The sequence below is a fragment of the Rhinoraja longicauda genome, chromosome 36 (genome assembly GCF_053455715.1).
Source record: "Rhinoraja longicauda isolate Sanriku21f chromosome 36, sRhiLon1.1, whole genome shotgun sequence".
Lineage (NCBI taxonomy): Eukaryota > Metazoa > Chordata > Chondrichthyes > Rajiformes > Arhynchobatidae > Rhinoraja > Rhinoraja longicauda.
Window position 1 is genome coordinate 7749176 of NC_135988.1, and position 19342 is coordinate 7768517.

The window sequence follows — 19342 nt, forward strand, 5'->3', positions numbered from 1 at the left end:
CAGTCACAGGGAGAATGTGCAAACTCCACACAGATAACACCCGAGATCAGGATCTAACCCGTGTCACTACCAGCTGTGCCACTCAATGTCTTGTCCGTCACCCTAAATCTGTGTTCTCTTACGTCTGAAGGGGGAGGGGCAGGGAAGGTTTCCCACAGTCTACCCTCTTTATACCCTTGATATTGTTATCTATTCTAGTTCCTTCTTATCCCCCTGCTTAGCAGAGAAAATGGGCCTTGATCCTCTAGTCTCCAATCATAACTGAAATGCTCCATTGCAGACAAGACACTAGTGAATCTCCTCTGTACTATTGCATCCTTTCTACATTATAGCAACCAGAACTGCATGCAAAACTCCAGCTGACGTCCTTTATGAAGTTGGAACATAATCTCCCTGCTCTTGTTCCCTGTTGGAACATAATCTCCCTGTTCAAGCACCCCAACTGAAGAAGGCAAATAATCCATGTGCTTTCTTCATCACATTATCTACCTGTATTGTCACTTTTAAGGATCAGTACTCCCTACGACTCCCACCATTCAACAGGCCCAGCACAGATCCCTATGGATTAGTATGGGATAGGTCTTTGGTGGCCACCATAGACGTGGTGTGCCAAAGGGCTTTTCTCTGTCCTCTGCCGGTCCAATTTCATTGTCACCCAAAATGTTTGCTTACAACACCAAAATCCTTGTCCCTCTCAGGCTACGTTCATCAGCTGGGGAATCAATAATTCATTGATCCAAACATCACACTTGTTCTTAAAAGGCCTGAGTTAAGAAGTTCTTCTCCATGATTTCCTAGGCATGTCTTCATAGAGCGTGATGCTATATGAAGTTTTAATCATCTGGAATCTGTAATGAGGTACCAGGGCTCAGGGGATGCTGCACTGTTAGTGATAGCAGCTTGCAGCTAAGATATTGAACCGAGGTCCCATCTGTTATGTCACATGCACTTATAAAGTTCCTCTGGGACCATTTTGGAAAATATTTGTTCATCAGCCTTGCACAGTTATTTTTGGGTCTTGCTACATTACAACAATGACGGCATTTCACGGGTCTATGAGAGACTGTCGACTGTGTCGGAACAGATTGTGAAAGATGCAGGACAAATGTAAGTTTATTATTTCCTCCCCTGCAGATTTGAAGGAAATGTGCCTCACGGGTCTCGCTAATTTGACCTGGCGTTCCCGAACTCAGGACGAGCATCCTAAGACCATGTTTTCAAAGGATAAGGTATGCTGTTCAGGTGCTGTGAAGCTGCTGTGGAGTACCTCTCGACCCATAGATGCTGCCTGACCTGTGTATTTCTGCTGTCTTCTATTTTTATTTTAATTTTTAACTAATTCGTGTGCAAAAGTGGTTTGCCTTTCTAGAACTAGGAAAACAAAGCCTGTCACAGTTCTCTCTTCTTGAATCCAAAGTTTGCAGAGAAACAACTCCCTCTTTTGAGCTGTTTAACTTTGCTACGGTCTTAAAGGGACCAGGGAAAGCAGGAAGTTGCGTTTGTGAGGGGCAATCTTTGAGAAGGTTGGATGGTTCAGGATGAATCTCAAGGCCTTGCAGTGGATTCTCTACGTGCCACCCTGTCTGAGGTGTAGTCCGACAATGCAGCTCATAAGGTCATAAGCGATAGGAATAGAATTAGGCCATTCAGCCCATCAAGTGTATAAGTCAATCATGGCTGAACAATCTCTCCCTCCTAACCCCAGTCCCCTGCCTTCTCCCCATAACCTCTGGCACCTGAGCTAATCAAAAATCTATCTATCTCGTTCCCTTCTATCTATCGCAATGCAGATGTCGAACTCCTAATGGTGGTGATTCTGAAAAAGACTATAATGCAGAGCATTTGCTTTTGGCATTGCAGGTGCTGGAGGATGCAGGGTTCCACGCAGGGTTGGGTGACTTTGAGGCGGTCAGGGGGTTGAGGTTAGATTTGCACCCGGTTTGATTGGACACTTGTCCTCGTTAATGCGAGTTACTTCACTATTTTGTAACAAGAATTTATTTTTCCTTCCTCTTTTTTTTTCTCTCTGTGAAACTGTCGAAATGGCTTCCTGCTTGCACTTTCCCCAAACAACTGGTTTTCACTTGAGTATAGATGGTGATCGTCAGCAGGCTGCACGGAGCAGTGGTGGAGTAACACAGCGGGTGTCACTGAGTTGCTCCAGCGCTTTTTTGTTTTGTTTTTGTGAAGCGGCTTCTGCAGTTCCTTGTTTCTGCACAGAGCTGCCCTTTGTCACGATGACCCTTTCTAGATGTCACGGCACTTGTGGGGAATCAGTCTAGAGAAGTATTTGGAGCTATTCTTTAATCAAATATTCCTGACTGTTGTGACACGTAAGCTCTAGAACAAGTTCCACCTGCACCTTAAACCACAAAGGGCAGGTTTCCCTGCAGATTTACATGCAAGGCAGATTTACATACAGATTTACATTATAAACCGGCACACCTATTTGAGGATTTTGAAATGTAATATTGAATGTTTCTTTCTCTTAAATGCAGCTTTGATTTCACGCATTTTTGCTCTGTATTTCCGTAGGATATCATACCTTTTATTGACAAGTACTGGGAGTGTTTGACCACCCGACAAAGACCTAGCAAAATCACTTGGCCAAACAACATCGTGAAGACAATGGTGAGTGAATTCCCATCAGAACTGGGTGAATATATTCCCCTGTGATCTTTGTTCATTTTTAGATGGTGATAATATTATCGTTAAACTTGCTTCTTCGCATTACACATCGTCTCACCAGTCACAAAGATGCTTTGTGTCTGTGTCTCAGATGCCTTGTGCCTCAGATCTTGGAGGGATATAATTTTATGGGTTGCCGCTGGATAGCATTTCAGGAGCTTATACTAATGGTTGCAAAACTGGCTCTGTCAGCCCAGAGTAATTCACTTAAGCATTATTAACCAAAATTGAATAACAAACCATGTACCACAGATTTGGTCGAAAGTTTTGTGGGAAAAAAGGGGTTGAGAGGCAGAGGTCTAGGGAGGAAATTCTGGTGTTTAAAACCCCCCACAATTGGAGGAGTACCTGCAACTGGAATAATCATACCTCAAGCATTTCGTAGGCCCTTTCAATTATAATGATGCCCACCAGTGGACTTTTTCCTAAACCTTTGAGCTTGGTATTGTGGAGAGTACATTTGCCTGAAACCATAATATGGCCCAAGGAAGAGATTTTGGCATCTGTAGTATTGCCCTTATATCGTGCCAGTCTTCATTCTATTCAAACATGATGCTACTTATATCTGTAGTAATGCCATGTGCATGATCATTAGACGATGTTGACAGTTTGGTTTTGATAGCGTTTGAAAAGCAGGGAAACACAGTCGCGCAGCAGTAGAGCTGCTGCCTCCCAGCGCCAAAAACCCAGGTGCGATCCCTGACTATGGCTGTTGTCTTGGAGTGGAGTTTGTACGTTCTCCTCGTGACCGCTTGAGTTTCCTTCAGGAACTGGTTTCCTCCCATATCTCAAGGACGTGCAAGGTGTAGGTTAATTGGCTTCTGTAAATTGCCTCCAGTGTGATAACATAGAACTAGTGTATGGTGATTGATGGTGGGTGTGGGCTGAAGGGCCTGTTTCCACACTGTATCTCTAAAACTAAAACTAAAAGCATTTCTAATTTGCTCATGGCCAGCCATTATTGCCCATGTTTAATTCTCCTTGATAAAGGAATGGTGAGTCACCACCTCACATGGCTAACTACACTTCTTCCACGAAGACCAGCGCTATTTGTATGGAGTTCCATGGTTTCCATGTAGCAACATATTTTGGTCATTGTTGCCGGCTGAGATCAACGGTTTGGGATTAGTTGTCACTGCGAATGGCTGCAGGGCAACGAGTGAAGGATTCTGACGTGCCTCACGAGCATATTAAAAAATGGTACTAAACCAGGAGAGGAGAGATCACAAGTTTGTATAAAGAGAGATTTCATGGGTTTTTATAAAGGAATAGTGAGAAACATTAGATTGGAGGAGAATTTTAGAGACCGTGTCATACAGCATGGAAACAGGCCCTTCAGCCCAACTTGTCCTTGTCAACCCTCAAGATGCCCCATCTACATTAATCGTACCTGCCCAAGTTCTGCCCATGTCCCTCTAAACTGTTCCTGTCCATGTACCTGTCCTAATGCCTTTTAAATGTTATAGTACCTGTTTCAACTCCTCTGGAGATGGTGGTTGGAAGACTTGTCAACTAATGGTGTGATGAAAACATTGTAGGATGCACCTCATGTTTCAAAATCCTTGTTCTCGTTATACTAGCATGGGATTTTTTAAGATTACACCTGCTGTGAGCATTGGTATAACTGTACAACAAGTGTGCTAGTTTGTCACCTCACCAGCAGAAGAACCAAACTGAATAACTATGTAAATGTGGTGTGGAGGCAGAACTAGCTCGAGTTATCATGGTTAAAGCCAGGTGTGACAATGAGGGTTGGTAGAGCCTTTTACCAATTTTGTATGTCTGCTATTTCAGACCAAAGAACGGGATGTGTTTCTAGTGAAGGAGAACCCAGATCCTGGCAGCAAAGATCCACAGGAAGAGTACCCAAAGTTTGGCCTTCTAGACCAGGTAAGAACCATGGGTGTGTCAGATGCACTGCCAGAGTGACAGAGAAAATATTAATCATTTTTATCATAATCAGAATGAAATATCTACACTTCCAATAAATTCACTCCACCCATGCAGCAGCTGCTGAAAGCCAGCTACAAAATTTGCCTCTGGATTTGCCTGTCCAAATGTATTCTCATCTGTTTGGCATAACCTGCTCTCTGTGAATTAACCTCTTTCCAATTGTGCTTCTTTTGTCCTACTGTGCACGGAGATCTTGAGGATTATTGCTAAGCTTGGTAACAAACATTGGTTTTAAAATGTAGGAAGAAGTGACTGCAAATCCTAGTTTATGCAAAAGGACACAAATTGCTGGAGTAACTGAGTGGGTCATGCAGCATCTCTGGGGAACATGGAAAAGTGAAGTTTCGGGTCAGACTCTAAAAACAGTTTAAGGGCCCCGATACAAAAGAGCCTATCCATGCTCTCCGGAGACACTGCCTGACCCGTTGAGTTGCTCCAGCACTTTGTGTCCTTTACTTTTAAAATGTACATCCTTGTGCTCAAATCCTTCATGCTTCACCCATTACAGCATGAATAAACGCATATTAAAACTCTCTTTTAAACTGTCGTGATCTCTTGTAAATACTGACAAATGTTCACCTTAACATTGCTGGGACTTTAGGCCTCTGGGTCTTCCATGGAATTCTGAATGTCTCCATATCTGTACATCTTTAGTTGCCCTTTAAAGGCTTTCTTCAGTCAGAACCTTTTTTCCCCAGGGTGTAAATGTCAAAGACTAGAGGGGTTAGACTTAAGATGAGAGGGGTAAAATTTAAAAGATGAGTACGGCTGTCTGATTGATTAGTACAGGTGTCGGGGGTTAACGGGAGCAGGCAGGAGAATGGGGTTGAGAGGGAAAGATTAATCAGCCATGATTGAATGGCAGAGTCGATGGGCTAATTGGCCTAATTTGGCTCCTATCACTTATCAACTTATGAAAAGATGTGCACGGTATGTTTTTTTTTACACTGGGTTGGGGGTACCTGGAATGAGCTGCCAGGGATTGTGGTCCAAGCAGATACATTAGTGGTGTGTGGGAGGCTTTTAGATAGGCACATGGATATGGATCACGTGCAGACAGAGGAGTTAGTTTATCTTGGCATCATATTCAACACAGATGTTGTAGGCTGAAGGGCCCGTTCCTGTGCTTTACTGTTCTATTTTCAGACATTCGTCTAAGTATTTAGTTGGCACACACGTAGTTATTCTTACGAAACATTTGGGGTTTAGTTCTATAGAAAAGCAAATGTTATTCTTAATAAGGTTCCACTTGTTTAGTTCCTGTCCATGTTCATTTGGTGGTGTTATCACGCTGAAAATATCCAATTAAATTATCGTGTGCTCTCATTGGGTGGAAGATGATTGGAAGATTATAGTGCATTAGGTACAGGGGGAGGTTGGTCAGATTTTCTCTGGAACACCAGAGGTTGAGTGGAGACCTGATAGATGTAGGGGTGGCACGGTAGCTACTGCCTTACAGCGCCAGAGATCCGGGTTTAACCCTGACTACGGGTGCTTGTCTGTACGGAGTTTGTACCTTCTCCCTTTTGACCTGCGTGGGTTTTCTCCAGGATCTTCCCATGCTCCACAGATGTACAGGTTTGTAGGCTTGATGTAAAATTAAAATTGTCCCTAATGTGTGTAGGGTCGTGTTAATATGTGGGGATCGCTGGTCGGTGCGGACTTGGTGGGCCGAAGGGCCTGTTTCTGCGCTGTATCTTTAAACCAAACTAAAGAAGTATATAAAATTATGGGAGGCATAGATATGGTGGTCAGTCAGAATCTTTTTCTCAGGATAGGAAAATCAAATACTAGAGGCATAGCTTTACGGTGAGTGGGGGATAGTTTAAGGGAGATGTGTGGGGCAACATTTTTAACACGGAGTGCAATGGGTGCCTGGAATATGCTGCCAGAGGTGGTGTTTGAAGCAGATACGTTGGTGTCATTTAAGACTTGGATAGGACCTGGAGATGCAGGGAATGGAAGGATATGAGTAAGGTGCAGGAAGATAAGTGATTGTCTTGGCATCATGTCCGGCACAGACATCGTGCGCTGAAGGGTCTGTTCCTGTGCTGTACTGTTTTATGTCTTCTGAGTGCACTTTGCCAGAAGGCCGATCTGATGCTGCTTCAACCAAGATGTTGTGACTTGCTGATCCACTGAATCTGGTTGGTGCTTGGAATTATTTTACAGGATCTTTCTAACATTGGCCCAGCATATGACACACAGAAGCAAGGTGGTTCCTTAACTCCAGGAAGCACCCTCAATGGTATGTGGACGACCTCAGAATTGAACTCGTTTTGAATTTCTTGGTAGTCTCTGACTTGAATGTATCTTCTGCCTTAGTTCAAGTTCATTTTTTAATTTATTTGCTTGTTTGTTCTGTGGCAAATATTCAACTCATCACTTGATCAATTGACTTTCTAAATTAAAAAAATGTAGATAAACTAAGCCAGGGGAAAGGAACATGTGATTGTCTACTTGCAGGATAAGTCTTCCCCCCCCCCCCCACTAACAAATCATGCAAACCCTTATTGTGGGAGGGCACATTTCTGCACTGAATATGCGACTGGTAGTAAGGTTATCTACTTTGTTGAAAGGAAAGCCAATTTGAGAGGAAAAATAAAATGACTTTTAAACTTATTTACATCAGCTATTTTGGAATATGTCTTATATAGAGCCCTGTGTGTTAATGTGATTTGCAGTTCACAGATTATTGACAGCACATCTTGGATTACCCGGGAAACGAGTTAAACCTATCTACTTAAAGGGTGCAGGGTATAATCATAGCTATTTTTAAAACAAAATCTACTTAAATTTAGTTAAATTTAATGATGGTCTGTCTAAGCAGGATTTTTCTTAGTTTGACACCTGAATCATCCAAATAGGGCGGCACAGTAGCGCATCTGGTGGAGCTGCTGCCTCATAGCACCAGAGACCTGACTTCGATCCTGACCTCGAGTGCAGTCTGACTGGAGTTTGCCCGTTCTCCCTGTAAGTGCGTGGGTGTTATGGGTGTTCCTACCAAGTCCCATAGACATGCGGATTTGTGGGTTAATTGACCTCTGTAAATTGCCCCTAGTGTTTAGGGAGTCGATGTGAAAGTAGGATATCGGTGGGATAATTAACTTCTGTGAAAATATAATGCTCGCGTTGTGGGATTATACACTATTCAAGGAATATAGATGATACCTTTGGACTTTAGACTCGCAGTGCGGAAACAGGCCCACCGAGTCTGTGCCGACCAGCAATCACTCTGTCCACAAGCACTATCTTACACATTCGGGACAAGTTACAATTTTACCGATCCGAATTAACTAACAAACCTGTACGTCTTTGGAGTGTGGGAGGAAACCGGAGCACCTGGAGAAAACAGGGAGTACGTACAAACTCCGTACAGATAGCTCCCTTAGTCACGATTGAACCTGGGTCTTCGGCGCTGTAAGGCAGCAGCTTTACCGCTACACCACTGTGCCATCCCTGTAATCAGAAGGAGCTGGAAGCAAACTTGATGGCGCTCGGAGTGCTGTTCAACAGAGCCCTTTCCAACTCTATCCCATTTGTTTGTTTTTCAGTCAGGCCTTCACCTGCCAGTGCCTAAATATTGAAATAGTTCGATCTGCTTGTCTTCCATTTCATTTCCATGACATGGAAACACAGCTGCGTGTACCGCATTCTGACTGTTCCCTGTTCTTCAGGCAAGGATAGGTTATTTCCTCATTGCTCTTTTTTCTCGATAAGAATTAATGTTGAAAGGCGATCGAAGTCCAGAAAATTGGCCTTCTACCAGCTTGTATTTTGAATGCTGCAATATGAATGAAATTGTCGGATAATGAAGGCAATGAGTCTGCATCAATTTGGCTGCAACAGACAGATATGATGTGAAGAAAATTCCATAGTTGGACGAAGTCATAGGTGGAAAGTCAACTGTTCCTAAAAAAACTACTTATAAAAATCCTGTTGCTATGCTTGATATTTGAAGTGAGATTGAAATGTAGTGTGATCATTTATTTTGTTTTCAGTCTATTTATTGTGAGTTGACATTCCTCGGCCATTTACAAAGTTGTTTTCTCCCAGATACAACCAGCATTGTTCAGTCATGGACTGTTCAGGCCCGCCATTGATTTAATGCGAGGCCACTTGCCGAGCAAACGTGACAAGAGTCATACATTGCAATCAGCTGCGTGCAAGGCTCTGGCGGTAGAGGCTGGATCCCAGACTATCTAGAGGTGGGTTTTCCTTGGAAGTTGCAGTGGGAAGCTCGGCCGTTTGCTTGGGTGTCGTGCTACCCCTGGGGGCAGCAGGAGACCTTGATGAAGAAGAGCAATAATAACCACAACAGAGCTGAATGAGGGAAAACTGCCGTCAAATTAAATCCAAAAAAATTTAAATGCGTAATAATCCATTGCTTCTGTTGACTTCAGACTTCAAATGCATGCTGTAACTTCTCTTCCAGGTGGACCTTCATTTGCAGGTGAAAGTTTGTGTCTTAAGACGTTCTGAAACTTAAGTATTTTGTACCTGCCTTAAAATGCTTGTTCAGCGATTTGCAGTGGCTTTTCAAAAAATATATATACTTTTCTCTGATCTGAGCTGGGCAAATTACAGCACTTGTGCAGCAGGGAGGAAATATATAGTATTTTCTAATATAGTGGGGATGTAAACTGAAATCCTGGCAAGCAAGCCATATTACACCTATTTGAATTGGAACACCAGTTAACAAAAAAAACAAAAAAAAATGCAGGTGAAGGTGATGGTTATGTTTACTGTTGTGATGCATTTCTTGCACAGTTCAAATCAGATGATTCATTTAAATTTTGAGTGGGTGGTGGTGGTGGAGATTTCCTTTATTTTTTTGTTGCCGTGCTGAGCTTTAGATGATGAGCATTCTAAAAGTTGTAAATTCAAGGGTTATAAGCTGTACCCAGAGGCGGTCTAGGGGAGGGGAGGTTGGCGGTGATGTGAGTTACCATCAAACTGTAGGTTGCAGCATGGGCCCAGGTGAGTTACTGCAGTTCAGACCCAATCGGGGAATGCCTTCACGTTTGAGTGCACTGGAGTTCTATGTGCAACGTCCTTTCTCCCCCACCCCTGCCCCTCCAATTGAGTGCTTTCTCATTGCATCATTATCTTTCCTCCTCCTCCTGGCAACTCTTGCTGCTTTTTATTTGTTCCTCTCGTCCCTCTAGTGGGTAAATGGGTGGTCTAGATCCTGCTGAGTGTGCTGCTCTTGTCTAAGGGGCAGCGCGGGTTCTGCAACGTAGCTTCAGACTTCCCTGGACAGAGGGTGCAGCTGGCATGGAAAGGAAGAATCCATGGTCAGCTTTAATCGATTGCCTGTGGGGTTTTTTTGTTATCCCTGATCCCCGTAATTGCATAAGTGGAGAGCTTGTTCGACATTGACATGGTGCCAAATAGCTGTTGATTACCAGGGCATTTGTGCAAGGCATGGCGACATGAGTTGGCAATGGAACATGACCAATGTCTAGAGCCTATATCTTGGCGCAAGCTGGCATCATCTGGAGAGCAGATATCAATGCTGGTCAGTGTCGAGGCTCCCCCCCCCCCCAAGTCTTGTGGAGCTCTTGCTGTTTGTCCACGCAGAGCTTTTATTGAAGTGTTGGTCTCCATGTCGTGTGTTAAGCCAAGTCCATTTTATTCTGCTGGACTCTGGCCTGCACTCTGCTGACTAAATCCGACAGGCTGACACGCGAGAATCGTGGCTTCACAATTTGTGTTTGCAGGGCAACTCAGCAGTGCGGCGGGCAGTGACGGGACTGGGGGTCGCACCCGTGACTCCACACAAGGTGAGTTGCCATTCCTGCTGGAAATGCCACGGTCACAGGGTGGTTGGGCTGGGGAGAAGATCGGAGTTGTGCTGCAGGTGGGAGCCCTGTCCCTTTCACAACGCCAGCGTAGCCGAGTTTAGAACAACCTCTGCATGGAGTCTTGGACGGACATTTCAGTGAAGAACCTCAGCTCATGTGTTCTCAGGTGACACACTCGTTTATACTTGCCTAAAGTTGGAATTCCAGCTGTTGGTGAACTTATTTCAGAACTGGAAGTTACAGATAGTGGTTAGATGTTCCTCTGCAGAGAGTAGTGATAACTATAGATTCGTGCTATCTTCAACTTGCTTTTCATCTGCTACAATAGCAGCCCAGGATGTTGAATAAAGGTGATAGCCCTGTCTTGATAACCCTGGGCAGTTGTTTGCAATTATCCTCCTTCAATGAGCTTGCAGTTATCTTCCCACCTATGGATAGAATAGATCCTACATAGTACTTCAACCTTATTGATCTGACCCAATTCATCAATAAGAATGCAATTAAATTCTGTATACATTCGTGTGAAGTGCCTTTTGGGTTAATTTAATAATATTTTCTTTAATGTATGAATTATCCTTTGTTTAATATATGTGATAGGCAATATATCGTTAAATTATGCTTGTTTTCCGGTGTAATGCATAGTTAAGTGCATGAGTGGAGTTAGACAATAGACAATAGGTGCAGGAGTAGGCCATTCGGCCCTTCGAGCCATCACCGCCATTCATGGCTGATCATCCATATCCCGTTCCTGCCCTCTCCCTATACCCCCTGACTCCGCTATCATTAAGAGCTCTATCTAACTCTTGAAAGCAAGAACTCTCTCTTAAAGTGAAAGAGGCTTGAATGACTTGTAGTCAATGAGCATTAGTTTTGGTGTTGGTCAGAAGGTTTTCAAATCTAAAAAGGTGGATAGCTCAGCTTATTGGTACAATACACCTTCAAACGTTCCTGTTGTGATCAGTAAATTATTGACGCTTACTCACCAAGCTGGGTGACTTTTGTGTAGGAAGGAACTGCAGATGCTGGTTTACACCGAAGATAGGCACAAAAATGCTGGAGTAATTCAGCGGGTTTGTCAGCATTTCTGGAGAAAAGGAATAGGTGACATTTTGGGTCGAGACCCTTCTTCAGACTTTTGCTTAGTTTATGAAGTACTTGATACTTATTGATCATTCTTACGGATATCTATTCTAGTTACAAAAAAACAAATATCTTCCCTGGAGAAAGAGATTGCTTTGAAGAAGTTGACTCCACAGATCATAATTTATGTTGTCTTTAAAGTCAGATCGTTTTCAGTCTCTCAGTGAACCTTAAAGCATTCTTTCTCCAGTGCATTTCATTCTTACAGTGATAATTGCAAAACAAGCCTGCTGGGAAGGGATTTGGGGTGAACAGTAACTATTATTTGAAGTGGTGTTAATTTCATATCTTAATCCTAATGAAGGTATTTATTCACAAAATGCTGGAGTAACTCAGCAGGTCAGGCAGCATCTCAGGAGAGAAGGAATGGGTGACGTTTCGGGTCGAGACCCTTCTTCAGACTGACGTCAGGGGGGCGGGATAAAGGAAGGATATAGGTGGAGACAGGAAGATAGAGGGAGAACTGGGAAGGGGGAGGGGAAGAGAGGGACAGAGGAACTATCTAAAGTTGGAGAAGTCAATGTTCATACCGCTGGGCTGCAAGCTGCCCAGGCGAAATATGAGGTGCTGTTCCTCCAATTTCTGGTGGGCCTGCTGAGTTACTCCAGTATTTTGTGAATAAATACCTTCGATTTGTACCAGCATCTGCAGTTATTTTCCTATATTAATCCTAATGAACTATGTACAGTTTGAAGTTGCTTACATTTTTATACTCTCTTCTTCACTTCAGCTCCATATATTTTGCTCAGACATTATGCATTACTGAATTACTGGACAAAATGATTTCTTCCTCGGCAATTGTCACTCCCTTCCTCTTTCACTGCCTTTTCTAAATCAATAGTTCTCCCACTCTGCTCCCCCCCCCCCCCAAGAATCTCTCCTAACAAGGCAGTAAACTAATCTAAACTCAAGCACTAATTTGCCTTATAGGAAAATGTAGAAATCAAGACAACGCTTGACAAACTGGTTTTAATTTTGAAAGTTGCACAGTTTTAAAATGTGCCTTGTACAAGCTGCAGTGTACATTTTCACTCCCAACAATTTTGCGAGAAGCAAGGTATTGGAATGGAACAAAGTGGTATCAATCGTGTAAACCAGTCAGTAACACAGAGGCTTACAGATTTAGTTAATGCAACTGGACTGGAACAACAGCAGGAACTTACTTGACTTGTTCAGACCTTGCTAATGAATGTGCTGCTACGTGCTTCATTTAAACTGATTATTTAAGTTGGAGATTGACAGATTCTTGATTAGGTTATGGGCAGAACGCAGGAGAATGGAGTTGAGAGGGAACGATAGATCGGCAGTGATTGAATGATGGAGTAGACTTGACGGGCCGCATGGTCTAATTCTGCTCCTATAACTTACTAACATGATTTCCCTCAGTGTTACCAGGTTGCATGACGAAGCTGTAAATACTTCAGTGCCAGGGATTTGTTTGCGTCTAAAGGCCAAACCTTTATTCAAATGCAAATTTTCACTGTTTTTTTTGGGGGGGAACCATAATTAATTAAAAATGGAATTGGTGTTCATCATAAGTACATAGAGAAGTTGCAGTGAGGTTAGTTTTAGCTGTGCACTCTCTCAATGTCTGGTTAACTCCAATATGTGCATCTTAACTTGGAAAGTAGTTCTTGGTTTCAGTAGGCAAGTTGTCATTTATTTTTGAAGTGCACTCTTTTGCTTGTATTGCAAAATGTAAGGCTGATATTAGAACAAAGAGAGATAAAGACTGCAGGCATTATTATGAGGAAGTTTAATTGGAAACGGAGTGCTTTTGAGGGGAGTAGATACGATTTGACGTAAGAGACCTGGGATAACATTAGAGTACTTTACTAACCCAGGCTACTTCTACAACACTGTCCATTGAATTTCTAACTTGCTTATTTAAAGGGAGAGCCTTGATTTGTACTTGGTACGTTGTGATAGAACTGATAATACAGTATGCTTGAATCTGCAATGATTTTTCCTAAAGTTGGATAGAACAGAAGCAAATCATGTTTAACAACCTCTAATTTTATTTATTTGTTCCCTGTGAGATACTGACAGTAACATCTTTACTGGAGAAGGACAGCATAGTGAGTAACCTTGTGCAACTGTGCTGAAATTAGTTTTGGTGCTGCCAAAAAAAAATCTTCTTTTGGGAGCCTTCCCCTCTACCTTGGGCATGTGAAGTAAATGAATGCTTGTGGGCTGGTCTGTTTTGTTTTAAATACTACTCAGAACCATTACCTGCTTCTCCAAATGGCTGCTTAGCTCTGGGTTTTGGGAGTAGTCTTGTTACTCCCAGATCACAGTCTTCAGTGTTTTCTTTTCAAGGTGGTTCTGTTGGAGGGAGTGGCAAAGGACGAGGAGCAAAGCGCAAACAGGATGGGACTTCAGGAGGGGCTGCCAAGCGGACCCGCAGGTGAGGGCCCACCTGTTGGTGGGAGGATGAACAGGGACAGCAGCAGCTGCGACGGCAAGAGCAGAAAACTGCAAGAGTAATGTCTTTTCTTGCAGAGTGTATTCTCGGCTTGCTGTCTGCAATTTCCTGGGGGGAATAATAAGAATTCCATGTTCAGCATGGTAGATATTTGGAGTAGACTTCAACTAGTAATGGGTAATTGTTAGTTTTAAATCCAAGCATAATTTGGTAAATATATTAAGGAGTTTGAGGAAGAACACGTTTGTGGGGCTGAGGTACTATTTCATTGGGTAAACTCAAGGGGCTGAATTGGCTATATGCTCGAGTCAATAATCAAATATTATTAATCCAGCTATTTAAGAAAGCTTAACATAATCAAACCAAGTCACGTCTTTTTAAGAAAGGTAAATCAAGTTTGACAAATTGGCCAGAGATTTTTGAGTATGTGATGGAGAATCGATAAGAGGCAAGCTTGTAGATGTGGTGTATTTAGATTTACAAAAGCTGTTTGACCAGGTGTTGCATCAGGGGCTGGTGCATAACCTGGAGGAATTGTGTTACCATGGATTGAAAACTGGCTACCACATAGAAAACAGAACTGGAATATGGGTCTTTTCAGTTTGGCAGGATGTAACGAGTGGATGACACACAATTAGGTGAAAGGACATGTTAAGATATTGTGACTCTGCACCAGGATATATGGATAGTGACCAATAATGACATTTATTGCGGGCAAGTGTGAGATCAGGCATTTTGGTAAAAGGGGAATCGAAAGACATTATTTAAATGGAGAGGGGCTGCAGCAGAGGGATCCAGGTGTTAAGGGTATGAATCACAAGATCTCTGCAGGTAGGTCCAACAAGTAGTTAAGAAGGCAAATGACATTTTGGCTTTTACTGCAAGGAGATTGGAGTTGTTCCAGTTGGTGAGGCCACAGCTGGAGTACAGTGTACAGGTTTGGTGCTAAAAGAGATAGTAGTGTTGGAGGTCAAGAGAGATTCACCAGGCTAATTGCTGGGGTTGAAAGGGTTGTCTTTATCAAGAGAGGCTAAACAATTTGAGGCGGAATTATTTAGAGTTCGGGGTATTGTGTGACTTTATTGAAGTATGTAAGATCCTTAGGGGGGTTTCACAGGATAGTGTTGTGATGCTTTCATGACTGGGAGAGTTTCAAACAAAGGGACGTTATCATTTAAAATGGATGTCTGCAAACAAATTTCTGCATGGGGCAATGAACCTATGGAATTCTCTACCTTGGAGGATTGTGGAGACTAGGTCATTGGAAGTATTTGAAGCTAGTGGAGATAGGTAAATATTTGAAGGATCTGGGAATTTGAGGGCAATGAAGAACTGGTACGAATGAGTCCTGGGATCGATCAGCCATGATCGCATTGAATGGCGGGGCAGACTTGAGAGGCTATTTTCTTGTGTTCTTTGACCCTAATCCACAGCAATAGTGAAGTTGGTTACTGGCAGCTCTTCCAGCCCAAAATGCACAAACCATTCTGAAGATCCTAAAGCAGTTGATCGGTGGTATTGAGAAAGGCACAGATTTACACCAACAGCTTCTGATTGTGAACAGATTACTTCTATGCAGATCTATTTCCCAGGGGTTAGTTGGGGGGTTTGTACTCTGGCATGTTGGGGCCGGCGACATTTGGACCAGGGGAATGGCACAAAAGATGGTTCAGGGAAATCGCTTTCAATGAACTGAATTCTTTATTTAATTGTCCTCAGTGACCCGCTGTTTGCTGCTCAACGACTGCCCCCACATGGCTATCCCTTGGAACATCCGTTCAACAAGGATGGATATCGGTATATCTTGGCTGAGCCTGATCCTCATGCTCCAGACCCAGAGAAACTTGAACTGGACTGCTGGGCTGGTAAACCCATTCCGGGGGATCTCTACAGGGCTTGCCTCTATGAGAAGGTCCTCTTGGCACTCCACGATCGAGGTTTGTACACTGGGTTTCTCAACGTGTGTGTGCTTGTTTTTATCTGGAACACTGGGTGGGGGAAGAGGGTGGCAGGAATCGCATGCGATGCGCTTAGTGGCTTTTTTTCGAGTGGGGTGTGAAGCAGTAGAGACCCCCAAAGAAAGCTTTGTAGGGTGGGAAATCTACTTGGATTGCAGTAAGTTTGCCATTCGCATTTTCTCCAATAGCTGACCATAACCTCGGGTATTGGAGTCTGTTCTCAACCTTGTATTTGTGTTAAGAAAAAGACACAAAATGCTGGAGTAACTCAGTGGGTCAGGCGGCATTCCTAAAGAACATGAATAGGTGAAGTTTTGAGTTGGGACTCCACTTCAGACTGATTGTGAGGGCGAGGGGGGAGGAGGAAAGAAAGCTGGACGAGTGGAGGGGCAGGATGAAAAAACAGAAGTTGTGAGACAAAAGGATTGAAGAGTTGCAAATTGTGAAGCTAGAGGAAGGAATGGAGGGGGAGGGGAGCAATAGGTGCGCCCAGCAGGGGCATAGTGGGAGGAGGGGGGTGAGAAGGGTGTGTCGGGGGGGAAAGGGAAGGGGGGGGGGGGGGCGGGGAAGGTGTTTGAGGTCACCTAAAATTGGAGAATATCAATGTTCATACGGTTGGGTTGTAAGCCACCCAAGGGTAGGATGGGGGTAGTTGAAATGGGGGTTAGGGTGGTCATGATACAAGCTAGCGGGTTTATTTTGCCGCCTCCAAGCAGTTCTGAATTCCTTTTTGACAGTTGTGTGGTCTCACTGCCCAGCTCTCATGGATTAGTGCCTCCGATAGAGGTACCCACCCCTTCTCATGCCAAGATTAGTCTCGATAAGTGATGAACTTGCCTTGGTTTTCCAGACTGGGAAAGGGATCACACTTAGTATTTCCTTGGATAGAGTGGATGTGGAGAGGATGTTTCCACTAGTGGGAGCATCTAGGATTAGAGGTCATAGCCTCAGAATTAAAGGAGGTTCTTTAAGGAATGAGATGAGAAATTTCTTTAGTCAGAGTGTGGTGAATCTGTGGAATTCTTTGCCACAGAAGGCTGTGGAGCCCTAGTCGGTGAGTATTTTTAAGGCAGATTCTTGATTAGTACAGGTGTCAGAGGTTATGGGGAGAAGGCAGGAGAATGGGGTTAGGAGGGAGAGATAGATCAGCCATGATTGAATGGCGGAGTAGACTTGATGGGCCGAATGGCCCAATTCTACTCCCATTCCTTACGACATCAGAAGGGCCAGCACTGTATCAAAATATGGACTCCACATGGTCCAATTTCCAGAACCACCATTTGCTCAGCTGGCCCCTACCAGTACGATTGGAAAGATAGGCGCCACATGTTGGCCTTCTAATTGAATTTGAGTGCCTTGGTAAACATTTGTTGGAAGTGATGTGGAAAATGGGTTTGTGATTTGACACCTAAATCTTTTCCAGCCCCTCAGTTGAAGATCTCGGACGACAGGCTGACCGTGACAGGAGAGAAAGGTTACTCCATGGTGCGAGCATCTCACGGAATCCGGAAAGGCAGCTGGTACTTCGAGATCACAGTGGATGAAATGCCTGCAGAGACGGCAGCTAGACTTGGCTGGTCGCAGCCTCTAGGTATTGGGCTATGAAAACCCAGGGAGAGGGTGAAACAAGGGAAATAGGAAATATCTACAGGGGAGGTGGATGGGTGGGTTATCACATTTCAGTCGGGTGTTCAGCACAAACTCTGAACATATTTTAGTGGTAAACGGGCTGAAGCAATGGTGACTATCAGTAAAATAGATCAGCCAAAATGTGCAGGAAGGAGCTGCAGATGTTGGTTTATACCATAGACACAAAGTGCCGGAGTAACTCAGCGGGTCAGGCAGCATCTCTGGAAAAAAAGGATGGGTGACGTCTCGGGTCAGCAGAAGGATTCCGACCCGAAACATCACCTGACCTTTTTCTTCAGAGATGCTGCCTGACCCACTGAGTAAAATAGAGCAAGGACACGTTGGCAGTGATCGGGAGTAATGCAACTGAGATGTGGTATACTTGAATGTGGCCTTCTGGTTTGATAATCTGAGAGCCAGTTGCTTTTTTTGCTGAGTGGAATGGCAAGATATGGCCTCGTACTGTAAGATTTATATAAAACATTGTTTTGGAGCATCCTTTGTTTGGCAATTGTTATTGCTTTCACAAAATGTGTCCTTTTTGTAACATCTGTTTTCTGGTGACGGCTCAACAGGTAATGCCATAGGAAATCTAGATAAGAGGACATTGTAAAATCAGAAAACCACAGCGGTTAATCTCTTTCATGTCGTGCCTTATAATAATAAAAAGAGTCAAGATGTTTCCCAGGAGTTGTGTCATTAAGTACAAGGAAATGGTCAAAAAAGGTACATTCTCAGGAAGGGGAAGAGAAGTGATGGGACAATTTTAAATGCAAAAGGTATGAAGTAAATTAAATGATTGTGTTTGGTCCAAACCTCAGATTTTGGAAATGCATAATCTGGGATAAAGTGAATGGCCAAATTTCTATTTCAAAGTCCTGGACTGTTATACCAAAACCAAAATTTGAGGAGTTTAAGACGTTAAGTCTTTGACAAAAGACTTTGTTTAAGACTTTATCAAATGCCTTATTAAAATAACACATTTTGTCAAAGTCCCCATGGTAGGCTGATCCAGAATATTAAAATGCACGGGATTAACAATGACTTAGTCATATGGATATATATATATATATATATCTATATATTCCTTTATTTGTCCCACACCGGGGAAATTTACAGGGAGGGATATGGATTACGTGCAGGTAGATAAAAGATGGTCTTGGCATCATGCTCAGCACAGACATTGTGGGCTGAAAGGCCTGTTGTTATGCTGTACTATTCGAACTTCTGTGAAGAGACAGAGGTTCAGAAACTATAACGTGTTCAAACTTTGATATTTGCAGGCAATCTCCAGGCTCCTTTGGGCTATGATAAGTTCAGTTACTCTTGGCGCAGTAAGAAGGGGACCAAGTTCCATCAGTCAATAGGCAGACACTTTTCTGAAGGCTACGGCCAAGGAGATGTTCTTGGGTTTTACCTCTACCTGCCTGAGGACACAGAGGCTGCCCGGGCACTACCAGACACCTACAAAGACAAGGTAAATTGCACAGTTTTTAACAAAAGGATTGAAGTATCAACCAATATAACCCTTCTTCCCCCCCCCCCTCTCCACCTTGCATTTTAGTTGATATATTAATTGAAGTTGGGCATTGTAGACAATATTAGGGCAGCAAGTGGAGACTCCACGTGACTATGCTTGAATTTGGATCAGCCAGAAGACGACAGCAATGGGCTGTTCGTTATCATCTTGCAAGCAGTTAAAGTGGTTATTAGTTTGCGGGAATGCTGCTTAGTCAGAAGTG

The 19342-nt window shown here is 43.4% G+C and overlaps 1 protein-coding gene across 2 annotated transcripts in view; it reads left to right on the forward strand.

Moving 5' to 3' along the window:
- Nucleotides 1-19342, forward strand: part of ash2l (ash2 like, histone lysine methyltransferase complex subunit) — a 38526-nt gene that overhangs the window by 12281 nt on the left and 6903 nt on the right. Inside the window, exons 5-14 of one of the 2 annotated variants that reach the window (XM_078428747.1) lie at nucleotides 1135-1229; nucleotides 2536-2631; nucleotides 4483-4578; nucleotides 6814-6889; nucleotides 9077-9094; nucleotides 10365-10427; nucleotides 13908-13995; nucleotides 15733-15950; nucleotides 17395-17562; nucleotides 18884-19077. In XM_078428747.1, the coding sequence (XP_078284873.1) occupies nucleotides 1135-1229; nucleotides 2536-2631; nucleotides 4483-4578; nucleotides 6814-6889; nucleotides 9077-9094; nucleotides 10365-10427; nucleotides 13908-13995; nucleotides 15733-15950; nucleotides 17395-17562; nucleotides 18884-19077 (1112 nt within the window). The remainder of the gene's footprint in view (nucleotides 1-1134; nucleotides 1230-2535; nucleotides 2632-4482; nucleotides 4579-6813; nucleotides 6890-9076; nucleotides 9095-10364; nucleotides 10428-13907; nucleotides 13996-15732; nucleotides 15951-17394; nucleotides 17563-18883; nucleotides 19078-19342) is intronic. The other variant, XM_078428748.1, reaches the window with a different exon arrangement.